At 39.3% G+C, this 22,524-nt stretch overlaps 1 protein-coding gene across 2 annotated transcripts in view; it reads right to left on the bottom strand.

Moving 5' to 3' along the window:
• The window catches only part of LOC127650245 (cytosolic 5'-nucleotidase 3-like), a 116,252-nt gene that overhangs the window by 52,156 nt on the left and 41,572 nt on the right, over window positions 1-22,524 (bottom strand). The window contains exons 1-5 of one of the 2 annotated variants that reach the window (XM_052135559.1): window positions 13,003-13,171; window positions 12,328-12,426; window positions 11,923-11,992; window positions 8,119-8,165; window positions 7,229-7,314 (exon numbers count right to left, since the gene is read on the bottom strand). In XM_052135559.1, coding sequence (XP_051991519.1) covers window positions 7,229-7,314; window positions 8,119-8,165; window positions 11,923-11,992; window positions 12,328-12,426; window positions 13,003-13,005 — 305 coding nt within the window. In that variant the 5' untranslated portion in view covers window positions 13,006-13,171. Of the gene's footprint in view, window positions 1-7,228; window positions 7,315-8,118; window positions 8,166-11,922; window positions 11,993-12,327; window positions 12,427-13,002; window positions 13,172-22,524 lie in introns of those variants that run through there. The other variant, XM_052135558.1, reaches the window with a different exon arrangement.

The following is a 22,524-nucleotide window of genomic DNA, read 5'->3' as shown; positions in this document are numbered from 1 at the left end:
TAGGCGATGCTTGGCATGTGTTAAGCATGATGCTAGACGCTTTTAGCATGTTTTAACGACTTCGCTAGGCGATGCTTGCATGTGTTAAGCATGATGCTAAGACGCTTTTAGCATGTTTTAAGCACTCGCTAGGCGATGCTAGCATGTGTTAGCATGATGCTATGACGCTTTTAGCATTTTTAGCACTCGCTAGGCGATGCTAGCATGTGTTAAGCATGATGCTAAGACGCTTTTAGCATTTTTAGCACTCGCTAGGCGATGCTAACATGTGTTAAGCATGATGCTAAGACGCTTTTAGCATGTTTTAAGCACTCGCTAGGCGATGCTAAGCATGTGTTAACATGATGCTAAGACGTTTTAAGCATGTTTTAACACTTCGCTAGGCGATGCTAAGCATGTGTTAGCATGATGCTAAGACGCTTTTAGCATTTTTAGCACTTCGCTAGGCGATGCTAGCATGTGTTAGCATGATGCTAGACGCTTTTAGCATTTTTAGCACTTCGCTAGGCGATGCTAGCATGTGTTAAGATGATGCTAAGACGCTTTTAGCATGTTTTAAGCACTTCGCTAGGCGATGCTAAGATGTGTTAACATGATGCTAAGACGCTTTTAGCATGTTTTAACACTTCGCTAGGCGATGCTAGCATGTGTTAGCATGATGCTATGACGCTTTTAGCATGTTTTAACACTTCGCTAGGCGATGCTAAGCATGTGTTAAGCATGATGCTATCATGTTTTTAGCATTTTTAGCGACTTCGCTAGGCGATGCTAGCATGTGTTAGCATGATGCTAGCACATTTTTAGCATGTTTTAGCACTTCGCTAGTCAATGCTAGCATGTGTTAAGCATGATGCTAGCATGTTTTTAGCATGTTTTAAGCGTGTGGCTAGGAAGATTTTAGGTCATTACTTTTTGGCTGCTTGATAAAAGAAATCCTCTGAGGGAGAGAGAGAGGGAGAGATGCAGGGCTGACAGGCCCTTTTTGTGTGTGTGTGTGAAAATGTCAGTTGGAATTTGAATTTCTGAACATTCCGCAATGTTAAGTCAATGGGAGTTTTTTCTGAGTTTGATCGTCATTTTTAGGAAAACCGTAAGTCCGATCAGTTAGAAAAGATATAGCACACTATTCGGGATTAGTCTGAAGGTCTGTGCCGAGTTTGGTGCCTGTAGCTTAAAAGCTCTAGGAGGAGTTAGATATAGAAATTTCAGAGTAAGAATAATAATAATAATAATAATAATAATAATAATAAGTTTAAATAGGATTTCAGTAAGTTGGCTTTCACAAGCCAACTTAACTAGAAAAAAAAGTTCGTTGAGACAAACTTTAAGTTGGCTTGTGAAAGTTTGGACCAGAAAGTTTGAAGAAGTTTAAAGTAGTTTGAATTTTAAATTTGTTTATAGTTTAAATTAGTTTGAATTTTAAAGTAGTTTGAAGAATACATTAGTTCAAAGTTTAAAGTAGTCTAAAGTTTAAATTAGTTTGAATTTTAAAGTAGTTTATTGTTTAAAGTAGTTTAAAGTTTAAAGTAGTTTGAAGTTTAAAGTAGTTTATAGTTTAAAGTAGTTAAAAGTTTAACTTAGTTGCTAGATAGATAGATAGATAGATAGATAGATAGATAGACACTCAGATAGATAGATAGAGAGATAGATAGATAAATATTTACCCTCAGATAGATAGATAGATAGATAGATATTGACCCTCAAATAGATAGATAGATAGATAGATAGATATTGACCCTCAGATAGATAGATAGATAGATAGATAGATAGATAGATAGATAGATAGACAGACAGATAGATGCTAGCACGTTTTTAGCATTTTTTAGTGCTTCGCTAGGTGATACTAGCATGTGTTAGCATGATGCTAGCACGCTTTTAGCATCTTTTAGCACTTGGCTGGCGATGCTAAGCATGTGTTAGCATGATGCTAGCGACGCTTTTAGCATGTTTTAAGCACTACGCTAGGCGATGCTAACATGTGTTAGCATGATGCTAGCATGTTTTTAGCATGTTTTCAGCACTCCGCTAGGCGATGCTAAGCATGTGTTAGCATGATGCTACCACGCTTTTAGCATGTTTTAACGACTCGCTAGGCGATGCTAAGCATGTGTTAAGCATGATGCTACCACGCTTTTAGCATGTTTTAGCACTTCGCTAGGCGATGCTAGCATGCGTTAAGCATGATGCTAACGACGCTTTTAGCATGTTTTAAGCACTTCGCTAGGCGATGCTAGCATGTGTTAAGCATGATGCTGCAGACGCTTTTAGCATTTTTAGCGACTCGCTAGGCGATGCTAGCATGTGTTAGCATGATGCTAGCGACGCTTTTAGCATGTTTTAGCGACTCGCTAGGCAATGCTAAGCATGTGTTAACATGATGCTTAAGACGTTTTAAGCATGTTTTAAGCACTTCGCTAGGCGATGCTAAGCATGTGTTAACATGATGCTATCATGTTTTTAGCATTTTTTAACACTTTGCTAGGTGATGCTAAGCATGTGTTAGCATGATGCTAGCACATTTTTAGCATGTTTTAGCACTTCGGCTAGTCAATGCTAGCATGTGTTAAGCATGATGCTAAGCACGCTTTTAGCATGTTTTAGCGTGTGGCTAGGAAGATTTTAGGTCATTACTTTTTGGCTGCTTGATAAAAGAAATCCTCTGAGGGAGAGAGAGAGGGAGAGATGCAGGGCTGACAGGCCCTTTTTGTGTGTGTGTGTGAAAATGTCAGTTGGAATTTGAATTTCTGAACATTCCAGCAATGTTAAGTCAATGGGAGTTTTTTCTGAGTTTGATCGTCATTTTTAGGAAAACCGTAAGTCCGATCAGTTAGAAAAGATATAGCACACTATTCGGGATTAGTCTGAAGGTCTGTGCCGAGTTTGGTGCCTGTAGCTTAAAAGCTCTAGGAGGAGTTAGATATAGAAATTTCAGAGTAAGAAGAATAATAATAATAATAATAATAACTAGATTAAAAAGTTTGAGTACAAACTTTAAGTTGGCTTGTGAAAGTTTGGTTCAGAAAGTTTGAAGTTTAAAGTAGTTTGAAGTTTAAATGACTTTAAATTAGTTTATAGTTTAAAGTAGTTTATAGTTTAAATGTAGTTTATAGTTTAAAGTAGTTTGAAGTTTAAAGTAGTTTAAATGAGTTTAAAGTAGTTTATAGTTTAAAGTAGTTTATAGTTTAAAGTAGTTTGAAGTTTAAAGTAGTTTGAAGTTTAAAGTAGTTTGTAGTTTAAAGTTTAACTTAGTTGCTAGATAGATAGATAGATAGATAGATAGATAGATAGATAGATAGATAGATAGATAGATGGATAGATAGATAGATAAATAGATGGACATACAGACAGATAGACAGATAGATAGATAAATAGATATTGACCCTCAGATAGATAGAGATACAGAGATAGATAGATAGACCCTCAGATAGATAGATAGATAGATAGATAGATAGAGAGAGAGAGAGATAGATCGATAGATAGATCGATAGATAGATAGACATTGACCCTCAAATAGATAGATAGACAACAGACAGACAGAGAGACAGATAGATAGATAGATAGATATTGACCCTCCGATAGATAGATAGATAGATTGATTGATCCTTGCTACCCTGAGTCCCATGAACAAAGCCAGAAGTCTTTATGTTGTTCTGTTGCAGAGATATGTGATTTGTTACTCGGTTGCTAGGGTAACCCCATCTGGTTGTTAGGCAGATACCATAGTGATACTTATCAAGTCTTCTTGCCATCCTGATTGAAATAAACCAACCCAGAAGTCTCTACGATTTCTTGGTGCAGAGATATGTGATTTGTTACTCGGTTGCTAGGGTAACCCAATGTGGTTGCTAGGCAGTTACCATAGTTATACTTATCAACTCTCCTTGCCATCCTGATTGAAATAAATCAACCTAGAAGTCTCTACGACTTTCTGTTGCAGAGATATGTGAATTGTTACTCGGTTGCTAGGGTAACCCCATCTGGTTGCTAGGCAGTTACCATAGTGATACTTATCAAGTCTTCTTGCCATCCTGTTTGAAATAAATCAACCCAGAAGTCTCTACGATTTTCTGTTGCAGAGATATGTGATTTGTTACTCGGTTGCTAGGGTAACCCCATCTGGTTGTTAGGCAGTCACCATAGTGATACTTATCAAGTCTTCTTGCCATCCTGATTGAAATAAACCAACCCAGAAGTCTCTACGATTTTCTGATGCAGAGATATGTGATTTGTTACTCGGTTGCTAAGGTAACCCCATGTGGTTGCTAGGCAGTTACCATAGTGATACTTATCAAGTCTCCTTGCCATCCTGATTGAAATAAATCAACCCAGAAGTCTCTCTGATTTTCTGGTGCAGAGATATGTGATTTGTTATTCGGTTGCTAGGGTAACCCCATGTGGTTGCTAGGCAGTTACCATAGTGATATTTATCAAGTCTCCTTGCCATCCTGATTGAAATAAATGAACCCAGAAGTCTCTCTGATTTTCTGGTGCAGAGATATAGTTATTGCTAAACGGTTGCTAGGGTACTCTGTTTAGTTGCTAGGGAGTGGCTTGACCATTGCCAATCATGAAACTCCAAAGGCTGCTTGTCAGTATGAATGATATAAACCAACTCCCATGCCTCTGTGACATTCAGAATGGAAGATATCCCTCTATGGATTTTGGTTGTTAAGGTGCTCGACAATGGTTGCTAGGGAGGGGCTAGGAAGTGTTGAGGTGATTCATGATTGGCTGTTTGCTGCCCCGAGTCAAACGAGACCACCCTTGTGTTTCTATGACACTTCTATCCGGAGATATCCCTTTGATATCTTTCATTAGAAGTCTATGGGAGTTGTTGCTAAGGTGCTTTAAATTGTTGCTAGGGCGTGGCTTGATAGCTTCACAATGATCCCGAGAGACTGATTGGTCGTCTGAGTAAAATGAGCCCGCCCCTTGTCTCTATGACACTGTGATCCAGAGCTATGTTCAATACAAAATCCAGGGCTGACAGGCCCTTTTTGTCTGTGTGTGTTCCCAAATTAATGACTCTAATGAGCCGGTTCTTTTGACTCTACAGTGTGAAACATACAGTGTGACCAGTGTAGTCTGATTCCCAAATTAATGACTCTAATGATCCAGTTCTTTTGACTCTACAATGTGAAACATACAGTGTGACCAGTGTAGTCTGATTCCCAAATTAATGACTCTAATGAGCCAGTTCTACAGTGTAGTGTTAAAAAGTTTAACTTAGTTGCTAGATAGATAGATAGATAGATAGATAGATAGATATATTACCCTTAGATATATAGAGAGATAGATAGAGAGATAGATAGAGAGATAGAGAGAGAGATAGAGAGAGAGAGAGATAGAGAGATAGATAGATATTGACCCTCAGATAGATGCTAGCACGTTTTTAGCATGTTTTAGCGTGTGGCTAGGAAGATTTTAGGTCATTACTTTTTGGCTGCTTGATAAAAGAAATCCTCTGAGGGAGAGAGAGAGGAGAGATGCAGGGCTGACAGGCCCTTTTTGTCTGTGTGTGTGAAAATGTCAGTTGGAATTTGAATTTCTGAACATTCCGCAATGTTAAGTCAATGGGAGTTTTTCCGAGTTTGATCGTCATTTTTAGGAAAACCGTAAGTCCGATCAGTTAGAAAAGATATAGCAACTCGAGTCAGAACAGTTTGAGTGTCTGAGCCGAGTTTGGAGTATGTGGAGTTAAAGCTCTAGGAGGAGTTAGATATAGAAATTTCACCGCTAAGAAGAATAAGCGGAATAATAATAAGTTTAAGTAGGATTTCAGTAAGTTGGCTTTCACAAGCCAACTTAATAATAATAAGTTTAAATAGGATTTCAGTAAGTTGGCTCTCACAAGCCAACTTAATAAGTTTAAATAGGATTTCAGTAAGTTGGCTTTCACAAGCCAACTTAATAATAATAATAATAATAAGTTTAAATAGGATTTCAGTAAGTTGGCTCTCACAAGCCAACTTAATAATAATAATAATAATAAGTTTAAATAGGATTTCAGTAAGTTGGCTCTCACAAGCCAACTTAATAATAATAATAATAATAATAAGTTTAAATAGGATTTCAGTAAGTTGGCTCTCACAAGCCAACTTAATAAGTTTAAATAGGATTTCAGTAAGTTGGCTCTCACAAGCCAACTTAATAAGTTTAAGTAGGATTTCAGTAAGTTGGCTCTCACAAGCCAACTTAATAATAATAATAATAATAATAAGTTTAAATAGGATTTCAGTAAGTTGGCTTTCACAAGCCAACTTAATAATGATAATCGCAGTAAAATATGTAGAGTACTCCTATTTGAATCGCTTTATACTGGTATGTAAACGCTTTAATCACATTTCTTCCACTCTGACCAAAGTCCACAGACGGATGAGGTTACGCTCAAGCACAGGTTCAAAAACATCACGAAACAGAAGCTGAAACGGCAGTGTCTTGCACTGTTTTCCAGCAGTGGTGCTCCCCAACTGCAGAATCTACAGCCCCACGGAAAAAGAAAAAAAGTTTTCCCCGAGTTATGAATGTCCGTTTATAGTCTGAATTGAATGTTGGCAAGATAAAAAAAGACTTTATACCGCAAAATAATGGCAAGTACGTCTTTCAAATGAGTGTGTCCTCGCAGGCGGAATTCAACAACATTCAGCGCTTGTATTCCGATGTGACTCTTTATGGCCTGATTCTTTTTAGTGACTCATAAGAGATCCAGTGTAGTCGAAAATGACTCTTATTAACCAGCTCTTTTATTCAATTGTTCAAAAAGACTCACAAACTGACTGACTAATTTTCCATATGCCAAGCTGCATTTAAAGATACATATTTGCATTAAGATAATTTTTGTAATATTATTTTATAAAAAAAAAAAGCATTAAAACATCACATTTCTCAGCAAATAATCAGAGTAATGGCAAGTAGCATGTAGACGGGATTGAAGAGGTTGGCCCAAAAAGATGTATTGAAAGATAATGAGACTAACATCTTCTTTTGTGTTCTACTGAGTTATTCGGGTTTGGAACAACATCAGGGTGAGTAAACGATGATAGTTCAAATGCCTTTAAATGTAAAAAAAAAAAAAAAAAGATTAGTCTTTTGATATGATACACTACAGTAAACACCTCAACACAGGAAATTTTGCTTGTCAAGACATTTCATGGAGTCTCTTAGACTTAGAACAACGAATGGCTTTCTTTCAATCTGTGGCAGTGGAGGTGATAGTGAAGTGAGTTACCATTCAACCATGAGCGGTAACTTCTCTTCTACTGAGCGTGTGGAGTCGATCTCTATGGGGTAATATGTGTCCAGAAGATCCTGAAGCTTCAAACACAAAAAATAATTCACAACAATATTGAGATGCTTCATAATATACTGATCACCAGGAAAGATTGATCAGAGTATTCAATTTCATCTCATGCCTGTGAGAATTTGCAGATAAATGAAATTGTAAGTTGCGATGGAAATGTAACATTCTGCCAATGAGCTTAACGTGTTAATCACCCAAAAATTAAAATTCTCTGATTTACTTACCTTTAAGCCATCCCAGATGTGTATGACTTTCCTTCTTCAGCAGAACCGAAGATTCTTATGAGCCGATTTCAGTTCTGTCCATACAATGCATGTAAATGGGTGCCATCAGGCTGCTGTCTGTCTGACAGTACAAAAGGCAAAAAAGTAATCCACACAACTCCAATCGATCAATGAATGCCTTCTGAACTGAATCAATAAGTTTGTGTTAAAAATAAAACGATAGTTAAATATTATTATTTTATTTTTTTTAATCGCTTAAAATACAGCACTAGGCGGAAGCAACAAATTAAAGATAAAGACATTTTAATTATCGCTTTGTTATAGAAGACATTAATTGATCGACTGGAGTCTTATTGATTATTTAATGCTGTCTAAATATACCTTTTGTACCGTCAGACAGACAGCAGCCTGATGGCACCCATTTACATGCATTGTATGGACAGAGCTGAAATCAGCTCATAAAAATCTTCGGTTCTGCTGAAGAAGGAAAGTCATACACATCAGGGATGGCTTAAAAGTAAATCATCAGAGAATTTTTATTTTTGAGTGAACTAACCATTCAAGAATAATGATGTAAAATATTTGTTTTCTCACCTTGGCTTTGCAGTCTTCACTGATCAGTTCACTATTATCCAAGATATCTGCAAGAAGCATTTCATTTACTTTTAACATCAAATGACTTGAGCAATCCACGCAACATTTGAAATGTTTTATCAATGTTCCACTATAACATCTTAAATATTCAGCATATTTAAATGAGTTTAATATTTGACATAAAAATGGAATAAAAAATGTTATTAAATTATTTCTATTTTATTCTGGTGTACGTTAAGTCAGCTGTTTGGTCAAAGCAGCGAAAGTCAATTTAAAAATTTCAATCTTTGAATAGAGAAGAGATGTAGCATCAGGATTCTTCAGGATTGCTCTTATATAACTCTGTTATGAGTATTACACACTGAGTGCATTAACATGCACGTTTTACACTGATTTTGCTTAATAAGCTGACAATGTGTGTGGTCATGTCAACGGCTCACCTTTATCGTTGTAAGGTCAAAACACTTAAGAATAAACTGATCGACATACAGTGAGGAAAATAAGTATTTGAACACCCTGCTATTTTGCAAGTTCTCCCACTTAGAAATCATGGAGGGGTCTGAAATTGTCATCGTAGGTGCATGTCCACTGTGAGAGACATAATCTAAAAAAAAAATCCAGAAATCACAATATATGATTTTTTAACTATTTATTTGTATGATACGGCTGCAAATAAGTATTTGAACACCTGTCTATCAGCTAGAATTCTGACCCTCAAAGACCTGTTAGTCTGCCTTTAAAATGTCCACCTCCACTCCATTTATTATCCTAAATTAGATGCACCTGTTTGAGGTCGTTAGCTGCATAAAGACACCTGTCCACCCCATACAATCAGTAAGAATCCAACTACTAACATGGCCAAGACCAAAGAGCTGTCCAAAGACACTAGAGACAAAATTGTACACCTCCACAAGGCTGGAAAGGGCTACAGGGAAATTGCCAAGCAGCTTGGTGAAAAAAGGTCCACCGTTGGAGCAATCATTAGAAAATGGAAGAAGCTAAACATGACTGTCAATCTCCCTCGGACTGGGGCTCCATGCAAGATCTCACCTCGTGGGGTCTCAATGATCCTAAGAAAGGTGAGAAATCAGCCCAGAACTACACGGGAGGAGCTGGTCAATGACCTGAAAAGAGCTGGGACCACCGTTTCCAAGGTTACTGTTGGTAATACACTAAGGCGTCATGGTTTGAAATCATGCATGGCACGGAAGGTTCCCCTGCTTAAACCAGCACATGTCAAGGCCCGTCTTAAGTTTGCCAATGACCATTTGGATGATCCAGAGGAGTCATGGGAGAAAGTCATGTGGTCAGATGAGACCAAAATATAACTTTTTGGTCATAATTCCACTAACCGTGTTTGGAGGAAGAAGAATACCATCCCAAGAACACCATCCCTACTGTGAAGCATGGGGGTGGTAGCATCATGCTTTGGGGGTGTTTTTCTGCACATGGGACAGGGCGACTGCACTGCATTAAGGAGAGGATGACCGGGGCCATGTATTGCGAGATTTTGGGGAACAACCTCCTTCCCTCAGTTAGAGCATTGAAGATGGGTCGAGGCTGGGTCTTCCAACATGACAATGACCTGAAGCACACAGCCAGGATAACCAAGGAGTGGCTCTGTAAGAAGCATATCAAGGTTCTGGCGTGGCCTAGCCAGTCTCCAGACCTAAACCCAATAGAGAATCTTTGGAGGGAGCTCAAACTCCGTGTTTCTCAGCGACAGCCCAGAAACCTGACTGATCTAGAGAAGATCTGTGTGGAGGAGTGGGCCAAAATCCCTCCTGCAGTGTGTGCAAACGTTTGACCTCTGTAATTGCAAACAAAGGCTACTGTACCAAATATTAACATTGATTTTCTCAGGTGTTCAAATACTTATTTGCAGCTGTATCATACAAATAAATAGTTAAAAAATCATACATTGTGATTTCTGGATTTTTTTTTTTAGATTATGTCTCTCACAGTGGACATGCACCTACGATGACAATTTCAGACCCCTCCATGATTTCTAAGTGGGAGAACTTGCAAAATAGCAGGGTGTTCAAATACTTATTTTCCTCACTGTAGATAGATTTTTACCCAATACACAGATTTTGCGTTGCTTGTAAACACCTTAACCACCATTCATACCGGCTTATCCAATGTCCGCAAGTGATGTGCGCATACCTCTACACGATTAACTCAATGAAATCATCAAATTAACTTGATTACTTCAAAACTTTTTTTGCTTTGTCGGATTCTTTAAATAAAAAGATTTTTGGTAGTTTTTTATTTATTGGTATGTGTGTAAATGGGCTCATTGAGTGCAAATTATTCTCTGCTTCTGACATCAAAATGCAAACAGGCATGCACACAACTCCTGCACACATTGAATAAGCCAGTAAGAACCCCAATAAAGGTATTTACATGCAACGCAAAATCTGTGTTATGGCAAAAATCTATCTCCATAGATCGGTTTGTTCTTTAGCCATTTATGATCTTACCATTACCTGATGAAGGTGTTTAAATGACCACACACATTGTAAAAATGTGCATGTTAACACTCACTGAAAGCAGCGTAAGTTTACATGCACATAAGAAAATGGTTTATTCCAGGGTTTTTGCAGAAATCGGTTTTCTGAAACATAAATGAGAACGCCTTTCCCTTATGCCATTCAAGGAATTAAGAGAAAGCCATTTAACACACAGGTTTCTCCTGCAAATCTGTCTTATGTTTTTGTCAAATATGATCATTTTCCACCCTCCATCTGACCCTGTCAGAAAAACTTGGTTTTGGTGCTGCTTCAACTTTAAGACTAGAGAGTACACACCCACTGTTCTGACATCACAATGTGGAGGAAATAGACAACGATTCTTGGTTCATTTTGCAGTAAGGAGAAAGTTGAGTTCTGAAATGTACAGTATGTTTTTATAGTACAATGGAATCTTATATATCAGCAGATGTCATGACCCCTTTAATAGCAATCAGTGATTAAAACTGAATCGAACTACCTGTGCTTTAAACAGGTTTAATGCACACATTCCAGCCAATCAGAATAGAGTATTTGAACAGACCAAAGGAAAGCAACAGAGAATAAATAGCAAAGTCTTCCTTGGATTCATGTTTGTTATTTAAACAAGCGTCATTGGAAATTACATTGCTGTGGAGAAAGTTGTTTACTGACAAAGCCGCATGTATACAAGGCAAGAGTTAAGAGAAAGCCAATAACACAATGCATGTAAACATGTACTCCACTTTCCAGTCTTAAAGGAATAGTTCATCCAAAAATGAAACTTATCCCAGATGTGTGAGTTTAGTTCTTCTGCTGAACACCAATGAAAATGTTTAGAAAAATATCTCTGCTCTGTAGGTCCATACAATGCAAGTGAATGGTGACCAAATTTTGAAGCTCCAAAAGCACATAAATGCAGTATAAAAGTAATCCATAAGACTTCAGTGGTTAAATCGATATCTTCAAAAGTGATATGATAGGTGTTGTGAGAAAAATATCAATATTTAAGACATTTTTTACTGTAAATCTCCACTTTCACATTTTTCAGTTTTTGGCAACTCACATTCTTTGTTCATATCGCCATCTACTGTGCAGAGAGGATCATATCGCTCATGAAGATAACTTCTGGAGTCGTATGGATTATTTTTATGCTGCATCGTTGTGTTCAGCAGATGAAAGAAAGTCATACACATCTGGAATGGCATGAGGCTGAGAAAATGATGACAGAATTTTCATTTTTGGGTGAACTGTCCCTTTAAACGGCTTTCTGGTGTCAGTGTGAACAAGCTCAGTAATGTGATGTTTTACTCACTGTGGCAGGTAGGACAGCGTTTACCATTGTAGGCGAATCTGGTGAGAGTCATATCAAAATCTGAGATCACCTACAACACAAACAAAAATGAATCACTTGCCCACGTTAAGTCAAAATGTTCCCATTAATCTGTACCAAAAACCACATGCTCCTAATAAACATAACTAGATAGATATACCAGGCATAACTAATCTTTCCTCCCATGGTGGCTGTATAGTACTGTAGTTCACAATTAAAAATGCAGACTGGACATGCATCATACTCACACAAACCTGCCGTACCTGGTATTGATTATAGACTTTGAAAGAATACTGTTGGTGCACCTTAATTCCTAATATCTGATAACTCAATGAAATTAACTTATTCGCACAAAACATGTGTCTGTCATTGCAGAGTCATAATTACCTGTAGTGTGCTGGATCCAGCGTTTCTCATAGAGGCCAACATCTGTTCCACCCTCCCAGGATCCCTCATAAACACTGAACTTTTTGATAACTCTGGAATCTGTTAGATTATGAAAATAAAATTCAGTGGCTAATCTGCATTTTAAAACATATCAACACTCTTCAGTTTGTATTCACAGATCTGCAGAATAAATCAAGTCTCACTGAAAGCTTAAATAATTCTACACGTTCACCCCCAGAAAACAATTGCTTGTGGTTAATGAGTAATTGGCTTCTCACTACTAGTGTGACTAAAAACATCTTGTGTTATGCTGATTGTTCTGTAGGCAGAGAAATTTGACTCGTGTTTCATATAACATCATTTAGGCATCAGATGGTAACAATATGCTACTTTGTACTACAGCATGGTGGTACAGCACATGTTCAATGACTAATGGTGCTCTTTAAATGATTGTCACTGTTTTAAGAAGGCGCAGAATGAGATCGCGTCAACACTAAACGACGCAAAGCGATAAACGAAATAACGCGATAAAACGCTCCCAATATGATCAGCGCAGCTTTCTACGCAGTCGTAACACGATCATAACGCGTTCTCAAATGTACACAGGATTACATTATAATGGAATTTACAGTGTAGATGTGCTGGAACTCCATCAGTTACAGTGTGATGACTTACCATGTTAAGAATGATACGAAAACGAGACACTTTGACCTGGGTTAAAATCAATTAAAATAAAAGATTGGGCTTAAAGATACCAGAAAGACCCGGTAGCATAGATATTATATATGCCCGGTAGTATGTTACTGTTTTCTTCTGCAGCTCCCTTTGCGCTGACAGACGGAAGCGTGTGCCGCCGGTACCGCCGCTTACCGGACAACCACCGAGTGGCAGCGGGGAGGCGGACGCAGACAGGCCCGTCACGGACATAATGGAAGTGGTGTGAAAATGATTCTATACATTTCTCTAATTTGAAGTTGATATAATTTGAATCTTAAAGACATTATTTGTTATGATGAATACAAAAACAAGTAAACTTTTCATTAATCTTTTTTACGTATACGTTTATATTTTTTATTTGGTTTTATAAATTTTTTCTTCACTTGTACCTCAGTTATTCACACATTGTTCAATCTATGCACTTGTGTACGTTTTACAGAACATTCATATTGTAGGGTACAAAGTGTATCAAGATTTTTTTTTTTTAATTCTCTTCATTGAATATTGATGGACCAACATAATTTGTGCTAAAGGAAATAACAACAGAACATTGATTTCATAAAAGATAAAATAATTATATATATATATAAGGTGGCGAGGGGGACTTTTACCACACACCTGGAGTAAAAGGCCCCCAGGGGGGTTACACTGACAGTGTAGATATCAGGGCAATAGTAATAGGTCACAATTTGTCAATTTATGCTGTCTTAAAATAAATGTGATATTTTCCAGGATATACATTTTCTACATAAATTTGCGATTTAAAAATTGATTAAATATTAGATCAAATTATTTTTAGCCATTACATGCAAAGATCTCATGGATCAGGACAATTTTCCAGTGTATAGTGAAAAACAAGTGTTTAGGAAAGTCCTGTAAGTAGTTTATGATACTATTTAGTGTTTTGGGAGAAAATAAAATCAAAAGGAGCCTTGTACCCCATTGTATCATGCTAATTTATTTAATAATAAAAAAAAAACACAAGACAATCTAACATCTACCTACTGCTCAGCTTCGGAGCAGCTCTTGAAGATCCTAAACACATTAAAAAAAAAGTTAAATGGCGGAGGGCCCAGAGACAGGCGTACACCAGGGGACCAGGGCAGATCTGGTGACCAGGGGAGTGGCTTCAGGAAGGGAGTGGGTTTCAGAGGCCAGGGAGGTGGCTCCAGAAAGGGGCCAGGGTCCAGTGGAGTCTCAGGAGGTGGAGCCACAGGGGATGGAGCAGAATATGGTTCAGGATGCAGAGACTCATGGGGCGAAAATGTAGGAGGCGGAGGCTCAGGGGGCAGAGCTGCAGGAAAAGGAGGCTCCTGGGTGGAACAGAAGGAGTTGGAGGCTCAGGGGACAGAGCTGCAGGAGGTGGAGCCCCAGGGGCTCAGGAGATGGAGCTACTGGTAGCAAGGTTTTAGAGGTTATGGCATCAAGGGACTCAAAGGGTTCAGAACAGTTGTGGACTATGAGAGCAAGACTCTAGGGGACTCAAGAGAGCTCAGAGGCAAGGGAAGTTGAGGATTCATGGGGCAGAGTCGTGGAAGACTCGAGGGGCGAGCCATGGAATCTTGATAGCCTCAGGGAATAAAACTTACTTAAGAAACTGGACAGGCTCGTCAACCGCCTCGGGGAACTCGACAGGCTTGTCGATGGCCACCGTGTTCAGTGGTTACTGTAGGAGGAATGCCGATTTCCTCATCAACCACTCCCACAGTGAAGGTCGAACCACTCAGTAGCAGGGCAAAGTCAATATATTTTTGCAGAGTCCAATCTATTCCCCCTGGTGGCATCAAGGTATAAATGGGCTCATTTAGTCCTCTGTGGAAAAACAGCTTCAGGGAGACCTCTTCGAAACTCATCTGGTCGCAGAGTCCACAGAATTCAACCCATAATTCCTCTAAGTGATGATCGCCTTGTTGTAGGCGAATAAGTGCCATTGCTCTTGAGTATTCTGTAACATTCTGGCAGGCTGAAGACACGAAGAGATGGAGACGAAGTAGCTGGAGTGTGAACCCAAGTGCAGTTTATTTACAGTGCTGGTATCAGAACATGAAACGGAGATATAACCAAACAATATTCGACCAAGGACTACAGCAAACAAGAGGGCTTAAATACACTGACAAGGGAAACACATGACAAAGACAACCAATGACAAGACTAAACTAATAACAAGATAACAAGACTACTAAAACATGAACCAATGACAAGACTGATATCAAGTTGACTAAACAAAGAAAACACAGATTTTCAACCTAAGAATCTTAAATTCACCTAGTGGCAAAACATTACCAAGTAGTGGTAATAAAGGAATCGCTTACCAATTTTTTCTTTTTGTTTATCATGTTGCAGTACAAAATCGCAACAGCAGTATTCTTTCACAATTTGGACTTTGTGTCCAAATCAAGCAGCCATACTCCATACATAAGTTGTGCTTGATTGATTTGATTCCTCATTAACACAAAGTGGTAGCGGTTGAATAAATAGGTTGGATAAATTCAGACCGCCAATCACTTTTGTCTGGCCCAACGACTGATTTCAAAGAAATTGTGTGACAGTCTGAAACATCTGAGCACTCTCTGTGCAAAACTCTGTGCTTAGTTTAACAACACTTAGTGGCATGTGCATCGGTCATCAGAAGTGATCTTTGGTCCTGTTCCGGACCGGAGTGCTTGCTTAAGTTATCTGGGCATTCAGTTACAATGCTCTACAAAACATGAACTAGCAACCTTTAGGTGAGCATCTCTTATTGTGTCTTGTTCAATAAAATGTATTTATGCAAATTACTTAGCTGTTGGGTGTAGTCAAATAAACATTATAAACACAAATAACCATTTTCAACAAAATATAAATTGATGATGAAAACTGAAACTTCAAAGAAAATGCACAGAAAAGTTCCCAGCAAACACTATTACAAAGTCTTGAAAAGGTTCAACCAGGTACTTTCACATGCTGTTTTCCAAATGTTTTTTTCGTTACTATGTTATCTTCTAAAGCAATGGGTTTACCAACATCCTAGGAAACTACATTGCAAAAATGCTTTATCCGACGTGCTTAAAACGACATATATCAGGGTTATTTTATGTTATAAATATGTATTTTCACAACATTGCAGAAACATCCTTGAAATGTTTTTAGCTGGTGCCGCACAAGCAGACTCCAAACAACTCAATTTTGAAAAAAAAAAAAAATACACCAGGAATTATTAAATAACTCGCATATTAAACATATACTATACCTAATATAGTCACCAAAAGGCTAAATACATGTTTTGGAGATGAATTACAATGACGAGCTGAACTAAAGATTTCTTACCTGCAGATCCATCAGGCATGTTCATGGTTTTTATAGTGATATTGTTTGTCTCACCACAAGCGAACCGCTCCAAGAGTTCATTTGCAATCGGACTGAGACCACCTCATCCAGCTGGTCTCTGACTGGTTGTTTTGGTGTGGATCCGAGTGTGATTGCTGTGTTTTTATTTATTCATACAAAGTGAACCAAGGGAGAAAACGCACCAGGTTCCAAAACAAATGCTCCAAACGAGCCAGGTGTGCGATTCATGGAGTAACATAACTTGTGAAAGTGCGTGACTATGTATTTATCGCCTTGAGGCTTGCCCGAAGAACCATATGCATATGCAAGATTTTTGGAGAAAAACAATTTTAGAAATAAAAACAGCTTTCTTAGTTTGTAGAGTTTATTTATCTTCATCATAAAAGTTGTATCAATGTCACAAGAGACTTCTGTATAGTCTTGTGTATTAACAAGGACGCATCAATTAGAATAATGGGAAGAGCACATGGTCTTATGGTCATTGACAACTACAAATCAATGTTAGTTCAATGTCACTGTCACCACCCATGTGTGCTGTTGGCTTTCTTCAAAATGTTGAATTAACATACTTTAAACATTACAATTTCAACCAAAATGATGGTTTGGATGAAAAATCAATATTATATTAATGTCACCTTGTTATCTGGGGTGGCAGACAGTTACATGACGTTTTTCAATTTTATTAGTAAAGCAATGAATAAAAACAATACTACTGTGCTATGAGGGGACATCTGGTTCAGTCGAAGCTCTGTTCTTTGTCAATCTGGCCACTGTGCTGAATAAATACGAATGATTGTTTTGGTTGTTTTCTATGAGTTTGCTAAAATATGCAGACCTGGCATCTTTCAGTGCCTACCTGTAATTAGCAACTTTATCTTTTTTTTATGGAAAATTTAAATAAAATGTACTTTATGTATTCTTTGATATATTACAGATCCCTCCCCTTTCATTTCTCTCTCTCACACACACACACACACACACACACACACACACACACACACACACACACACACACACACACACACACACACACACACATACACACACACACACACACACACACACACACACACACACACACACACACACACACACATAAATATAATGAAATGTAAATTTTCATTATATTTTTTCATTGCAATGTTGTTCACTTTGTTTGGCGGTTTAACAAAAGGAAGAAGCTATTACACAGTCTGGCCGTGAAGGACCAAATGCTTCGGTACCTCTTGCCAGATGGCAGGAGGGTGAAGAGTTTGTGTGAGGGGTGTGTGGGGTCATCTACAATGCTGGTTGATTTGTGGATGCAGTGTTTTTTGTAAATGTCTTTGATGGAGGGAAGAGAGACCCCGATGTACTTCTCAGCTGTCCTCTCTATCCTCTGCAGGGCTTTGTGCTCCGAAACGGTGAAAGTCCCAAACCAGGCAGTGATGCAGCTGCTCAGGATGCTCTCAATAGTCCCTCTATAGAATGTAGTGAGAATGGGGGGTGGGAGATGTGCTTTTCTCAGCCTTTGAAGAAAGTAGAGACGCTGCTGGGCTTTCTTGGAAATAGAGCTGGTGTAGAGGGAAGGTGAGGTTCTCCGCCAGTTGAACACCAAGGAATTTGGTGCACTTTACGATCTCCACAGAGGAGCTGTCGATGTTCAGCGGAGAGCGGTCACTCTGTGCTCTCCTAAAGTCAACATCCATCTGTTTTGTTTTGTCCACATTCAGAGACAGGTTGTTGGCTCTTCACCTGTCAATTAGCCGCTGCACCTCCTCTCTGTATGCTGACTCGTCGTTCTTGCTGATGAGACCCACCACAGTCGTGTCATCTGTGAACTTAATGATGTGGTTCGAGCTGTGCATTGCTGCACAGTCGTGAGTCAGCAGAGTGAACAGCAGTGGACTGAGCACACAGCCCTGGGGGGCCCCAGTGCTCAATCTGGTGGTGGTGGAGATGCTGTTCCCGATCCGGACTGACTGAGGTCTCCCAGGATCCAGTTACAGAGTGAGGTGTCCAGGCCCAGCAGGTTCAGCTTTCCAATCAGGTGCGGAGGAATTATTATATTGAATGCTGAGCTAAAGTCTATGAACAGAATTCGATGAGGAGTCCTGATGAGTCCTTTTTATCTAGGTGGGTGAGGGCCAGATGGATGGTGGAGGCGATGGCGTCGTCTGTTGAACGGTTTGGACGATACAGGAACTGCAGTGGGTCTAGTGAGGGGGCAGCTGGGTCTTAATGTGCCTCATGACGAGCCTCTCGAAGGACTTCATGATGATGGGTGTGAGTGCGACGGGACGGTAGTCGTTGAGGCAGAACACTGAAGATGTCTTTGGCATGGGGACGATGGTGGTGGCCTTGAAGCACATTGGAACGATGGCACTGCTCAGAGATGTTGAAGATGTCGGTAAGAACATCTGCCAGCTGGTCTACACATCCTCTGAGCACTCCCAGGAATGTTGTCTGGTCCAGCAGCCTTCCGTGGGTTGACTCTACGTAGAGTTTTCCTCACATCAGCCATGGTAAGACAGAGCACCTGGTCGTTGGGAGGAGGGGTGGTCTTCCTCGCCACCACGTCGTTCTGTGCTTCAAACCTTGCATAGAAGTCGTTCAGCGCATCTGGAAGGGAAGCATCTTTGTCACAGGCAACTGATGTTGTCCTGTAGTTGGTGATGGTCTGGATGCCCTACCACATGCACCGTGTGTCGCCGCTGTCCTGGAAGTGACTGTGGATTCTCTGGGCGTGTGCACGCTTTGCCTCTCTGATGGCCCGGGACAGTTGGGCCCTCATTGTTCTTAGGGCAGCCTTGTCGCCTTCTCTGAAGGCGGAGTCTCGGGTCCTCAGCAGCGCACGCACCTCCGCAGTCATCTACGGCTTCTGGTTTGAGCGTGTGGTGATGATCTTGGAGAAGGTGACATCATCAATGCACTTGCTGATGTAGCTGGTCACTGATGCTGTGTATTCCTCCAAATTGGTAGAGTCGCCATATGTTGCAGCCTCCCTGAACATGTGCCAGTCAGTACACTCAAAACAGTCCTGAAGAGCAGAGATGGCTCCTGCTGGCCAGGTTTTCACCTGATTCTGGAGTGGTTTTGTACGTCTGATGAGCGGTCTGTATGCTGGAATTAGCATAACGCCCGATATGCGCCAGGGATGTTTGTGTAAACAAGATCAAGCGTGTTCGCCCCTCTCGTTGCAAAGTCCACATACTGATGGAATTTAGGGAGCACTGTCAGGGTGAGCGTTCTGCAGTTCGCTCATAGCCCCATACAGTTCACAGAGCGCTTCCTTAGCGCTGGGGGGAATGTAAACTCCTGTTATAATAACAGTGGTGAATTCCCGTGGTAAATAAAAAGGTCTGCATCTAACAGTCACAAGCTCCACCAGCGATGAGCAGTAACTAGAGACTAGCACAGAGTTTTTGCACCATTCCGTGTTGATGTAAACACACAAGCCACCACCGCAAGTCTTACCGCACAGAGCTGCATTTCTGTCGGCACAAAACGAGGCGAGCCCATCTAGCTGAATGGTAGTCTAATAAATGAGTATAAAAGTAGTCTAATAAATGAGTATACACATTTCCTTTCGATTTAACTTTTTCAGTTTTTTTATTATTATTATTTTATTTAAAAAAATTTTTACATAAAGATTACTTTTTTATGAAGGACATGTTTTGTCCATTAACTCAAGAATCAATGAACTCTAAGGGTCTGTTCGAAAAACTTAGAGAGCTGCCTCGCTGCCTACACAGGCAGCTGTCTTCTATGGTAGCATCTTTACTAAAATGATGCCTCATAAGAGAGCAATTTGGAGTGTTCTAGATAGGCACCAGCACCATGCATCATTTAAATAGAGCTTCTCGCATGCAGCACAAGGGAAACTCGACTCGCAACTGATTTCAATACAGGTGACGAGGTGCAGAATTGCGGCTATTGCACACAATTTTAGTAATTCACACAATTTCCACGTTCGTAATGAGGGAAATTTCCGCACACTTTTATTCACTTTACAGTGCAGCTGCAAATTATTCTTTATATTAGTAAACCAATAGATACAAATGAACAAATCAAATCAACTTGTTTTTGTATCAAACTGTACTTCCAGAAGTTGCACAAATAAATCCACTCTCCCTCTCTCACTCTCATGCAGCTGTCAACAGTGTCAGAAGTGTGAGCACGTAAACTGAAAAAGTGCTTTGTCACATAGATACTGAACTTAAGATGTTACAGATGTATAAACCTGTCTAAACATATTAATTCTACATGCAAATGGTGTTATACCACGCTGTGTCAGCTGCACTGTTTATTGCTGTTTTGAAGGGGTCCTGGTCTGTTTTTACAATCTGTGCTATATTTAATTGTTGGTCTTTTGTAAGCATGCACTATATGGATGTCTTTGATTGTTTTGATGCATTTCCGGTGAAGTTAAGGGCGGTACAATCGCTTGAATTTTTTAAAAAAATTTTCAGTAAAAAAACTTTTTGGACAATATTAGTGGACCTCAGAGAAGATAATAAAGTTATATATATATATATATATATATATATATATATATATATATATATATATATATATATATATATATATATATATATATATATGAGTATATCATGCTTGTCTATGATGTCTAAATGCTGCCTCCAGAGGAAGCTTAGGTTTTTGGAACATACCCTAAATATTTGTATAGGCTACTTCAGATCGTGTTTACTTCAGATTTCTTGAGAAAATTATTTTTAGCAAACATTTAGCTGTCAGTCAAAATTTTATTTCATTTAATTAATTATTTTTTCTTTTGCCATGTTCAAAAGTTTTTCTGTATTCAGTCTGCATTAATTTACTCTTGTTCATTGTTTTATCGTGATTGATCTGTTTTATGTTTTAGTTCTTATAGTTTATATAGTTTTGGATATAGAGATTTTGCACTTTTAAATGTGGCATACTTTTGTTGTTAAGGTGTGGCAGAATCATGCAATAACGCCATGTTCTGTCAGGAAGCTCGTTTGTGTTTGAATGAGTTGAACAAGTGAACTATTATCATATTACGCATCATAATTAGCGATACTGCGTGCAGGTGCTCGAGCGTCGCGAGCTTTTAAAGCCGAGGCGGTCGATGATAGTGTGAGCAGACGAGATAACGAAAGTAAAGAAAAATGATGAACGAACAAATGGTGAAGAAAGAAGACACGGTGCAGCGGCTGCAGCTCTTATTAAACTGCGCGTACGCTGATTGCGGCGCGACATTCACGCGTCAGTGGCGTCTGCAGGAGCACGAGACCGTGCACACGGGCGCGGTGAGTTGCGAATATTGATTTCAAATAAACACACCAGTTACTTTTTCTTTACTTTTTATTAGTGGCCTTTTCTTCCCTTTCCCTTCAGCGACCTCACAAGTGTCCAGTTGAGGGATGCGGACGCAGTTTCTCCCGTAGATCGCATCTGAGTCGGCATGATTTGGTGCACAAGGGAGTAAGAAACTTCAAGTAAGAATGCATTGTTTGGGTAATTTTCACAGGTTTTCTAAACTGTGAAATGTTTACCTGTAAAACAATTTTATATTCTAATTCATATAAAAAAAAAAATGCATTCAGATTTTGAAATCGTATTGAGATTTGTAGGCTTCCAATTCGTCAAACCGCAGAACTAATGAACTGCAAAAACTAAACACAAGCTTGACTTAAAAAATTTAAAGTGTCACCATCTCAGTCAGTGTAACTACCAATTTTAGTTGTATTGGTTAAAGTCTGTAAGTGTCGTTTTTCTCTCCCTACGGTTAAAAAGGTGCACTGCCGCTGTCTGCACTAAAAGCTTCTTCTCTGCTGATAAACTGAGGCGACATGTGCGCTACGCGCACGGCCAGAAACAAGACCATTTCAAGGTTTGACACGTTTATACCCACTATTTCATTACTCTCGCCGCATATAATTGCTCGTATAAATCTGTCTTAAGTTTGTAGTGAATATTGAGGCTCAAGCTGTGTCCTTCTGTCTCAGTGTAAAGAGCCAAAGTGCGCACAGACGTTCAGGAAACGGCGAGCGTTTAAACTGCACCTGGCGACGCACGGAACGTCAAATTTCAGGTGCGTCTGTACTGTAACGTAAGGTGTTGCCTTAAATGCTGCTGTGGCGTTGAGTAGCTGTTGAACAGCTAATGGTAAAATATACAGTGAACATC

This window comes from Xyrauchen texanus, chromosome 10 (assembly GCF_025860055.1).
Source record: "Xyrauchen texanus isolate HMW12.3.18 chromosome 10, RBS_HiC_50CHRs, whole genome shotgun sequence".
Lineage (NCBI taxonomy): Eukaryota > Metazoa > Chordata > Actinopteri > Cypriniformes > Catostomidae > Xyrauchen > Xyrauchen texanus.
The sequence above is the reverse complement of the archived record's forward strand: the minus strand, read 5'-3'. Positions and strand labels throughout refer to the sequence as shown.